This window comes from Orycteropus afer, unplaced genomic scaffold, assembly GCF_000298275.1.
Source record: "Orycteropus afer afer isolate SDZICR_OR568_19922 unplaced genomic scaffold, OryAfe1.0 scaffold00445, whole genome shotgun sequence".
NCBI classification, from domain to species: Eukaryota; Metazoa; Chordata; class Mammalia; order Tubulidentata; family Orycteropodidae; genus Orycteropus; species Orycteropus afer.
In genome coordinates, this window is record NW_006922032.1 from 2,248,404 (window position 1) to 2,250,549 (window position 2,146).

The 2,146-nt window shown below is 38.4% G+C and overlaps 1 protein-coding gene across 1 annotated transcript in view; it reads right to left on the minus strand.

Annotated features, from left to right (window-relative positions):
- Positions 1 to 2,146, minus strand: part of MMRN1 (multimerin 1) — a 104,685-nt gene that overhangs the window by 58,946 nt on the left and 43,593 nt on the right. The window contains exons 2-3 of the mRNA XM_007954212.1: positions 1,792 to 1,902; positions 821 to 873 (exon numbers count right to left, since the gene is read on the minus strand). Of these exons, the coding sequence (XP_007952403.1) occupies positions 821 to 873; positions 1,792 to 1,902 (164 nt within the window). The remainder of the gene's footprint in view (positions 1 to 820; positions 874 to 1,791; positions 1,903 to 2,146) is intronic.

The window sequence follows — 2,146 nt, forward strand, 5'->3', positions numbered from 1 at the left end:
ACTGCTAACCAGAAGGCTGGCGGTTCAAACCCACCAGCCACTCCTCGAAAGGAAGGTTGGGCAATCTACTTCTGTAGTGATACCGCCTTGGAAACCAAAGAGGGGTTGCTATGAGTTGGGTCCGACTCGACAGCATATAACAACAACAACAAAAACAACAAAAACATATCCTTTAAATAATGCTAGTGAATTACCATTTCCACTCCAACAGCAAAAGCTAAGTAGGAAGCAAGGCAGTTTGGAAAGATCTGTCAGTTTGTAGTTCAGGGGTAAAATTCTTGCCATCTGTGCAGGAGGCCTGGATTCAATTCCCCACCAATGTACCTCAAGAGTAACCACCACCTGTCTGTCATTGGAAGTTAGTCGGTTACTATGATCTGTACATGTTTCAGTAGAGTTCCAGACTAACACAGACTAGAAAGCAAGCCTGGGAAATCTACTGAAAAAAAATCAGCCAATGAACACCCTATATATCATAGTGATGTGACTGGCAAACTGCTCATGGGGATGGCACAAGACAAGGCAGCATTTTGTTCTGTTATGCATGGGTTGACATTGGTTGGTAGCCAACTCCAGGGCAGCTAATAACAATAACAATGGGTGGGCTCAAGCAGCTAGTTACATTATTGTTGAAGTCAATGTTTCTGCTTTGGAAGACTGGATTTCTGGTGTATGTTGCTCAGACATTACAATAATAATAATAATAAGGTTACAGATAGTGCATAATTATTGAAATAGCTACCTAAGCTATCTAGAAACATATGAGAGTAAATAGAAATATTTCTGTTTTACTTAAACAGAAAGAGAGAAAAATACTCACCTTGAACCCAGAAGGGCATTATCATAGAGGTTATGGAGAAAATATTGTTATTACTAAAGAGTTAACAATGCATTATTTGTATCTCATATTGGCAAGGAAATTGTCACAATGGGAGTAACTGCTGAAAGCAGAACTAGAGCTCTGGTCTCCCAAATCCCTAAGATGTGCTTAGCTCTCTGGACCATGAACCTTAGCTGTTCCTCAAAGGACTAAGAAACACCTTGATTTTATGTATCCTTACCGTACACTGTTCCAGACTGTCAATGTGTCAGATTCATTGCCTGAGTTATTTGTGTGACAATTTGCATAACATTAACCATCATGGGCTGAATAACAATTTTATATTTTACTATAGGCTCTTCTGAAACACTCCAGCTGAGCTACTCTGTATGAATTCAGAAAATTTATCAATTACTCAGCCCCACATTTTAGGACAATTACATAGATTTTTTAAAGATGAAAAACAAATAACATGGGTCATTAGAATAGACACAAAAAGAAAGACCTCATTTAGCTGCTTTATTATGCATAATTGCAATTAGTGGCTTTCCAGGAATTTTAGGATATGAGCCAAGTCATGGACTCATTTTTAACTAAGATGAAAGAGAAATTATCAATAAATCTTCAAAACTGTGTATGAAGTGAATTAAGTAATTAAACAAGAATGTTTATCAGATCATGGAACAAAAATGATAGTAAAAATAGAAACAAGCATGAGAATTCTCAATTATTGAATACTTATAATGTATCAGACACTAGAGTAAGGACATAATCACATTTTCTCAAATGATTCTAAAAACAACCATATGAGGCAAGCATTATTTGTATCTAACTTTAACTTGCTCAAAGCTACAAATCTCATTTGTATGTGATGATCCTCCTCTACCTCTGCCACACATATGTATCTAGGATGACTGAGTTCCTCTTTATCTGCCCAGTTATGGTGGCTCTTTCCAAGAAACGCTACATACCTCTGAGGACAGTTCCATCCACAGGGACTTCTCCCACCTGGAACATAAGTGACCTTGCTGTCCAATATTACTGTGGGCGATAGCCTGGTGTGTACATAAGCACACCAATTCCTAAAAGAAAGAGAACTTTGTTAGAAAAGATTATTGTGAAATAGAATTCTTCCTACCAAAATTATTTCCATAGACCTCTATCTACTTCTGAAGGTATCATAGGCTAGATACTGGTAAGCTTGATGTCTAGCTCTAAAATGCCTAGAGGGGAGCCCTGGTAGCACAGTGCCTAAGGCACTTGACTGCTAACCAGAAGGCTGGAGGTTCAAACCCACCAGCCACTCCTCGGAAGGAAGGTTGGGCA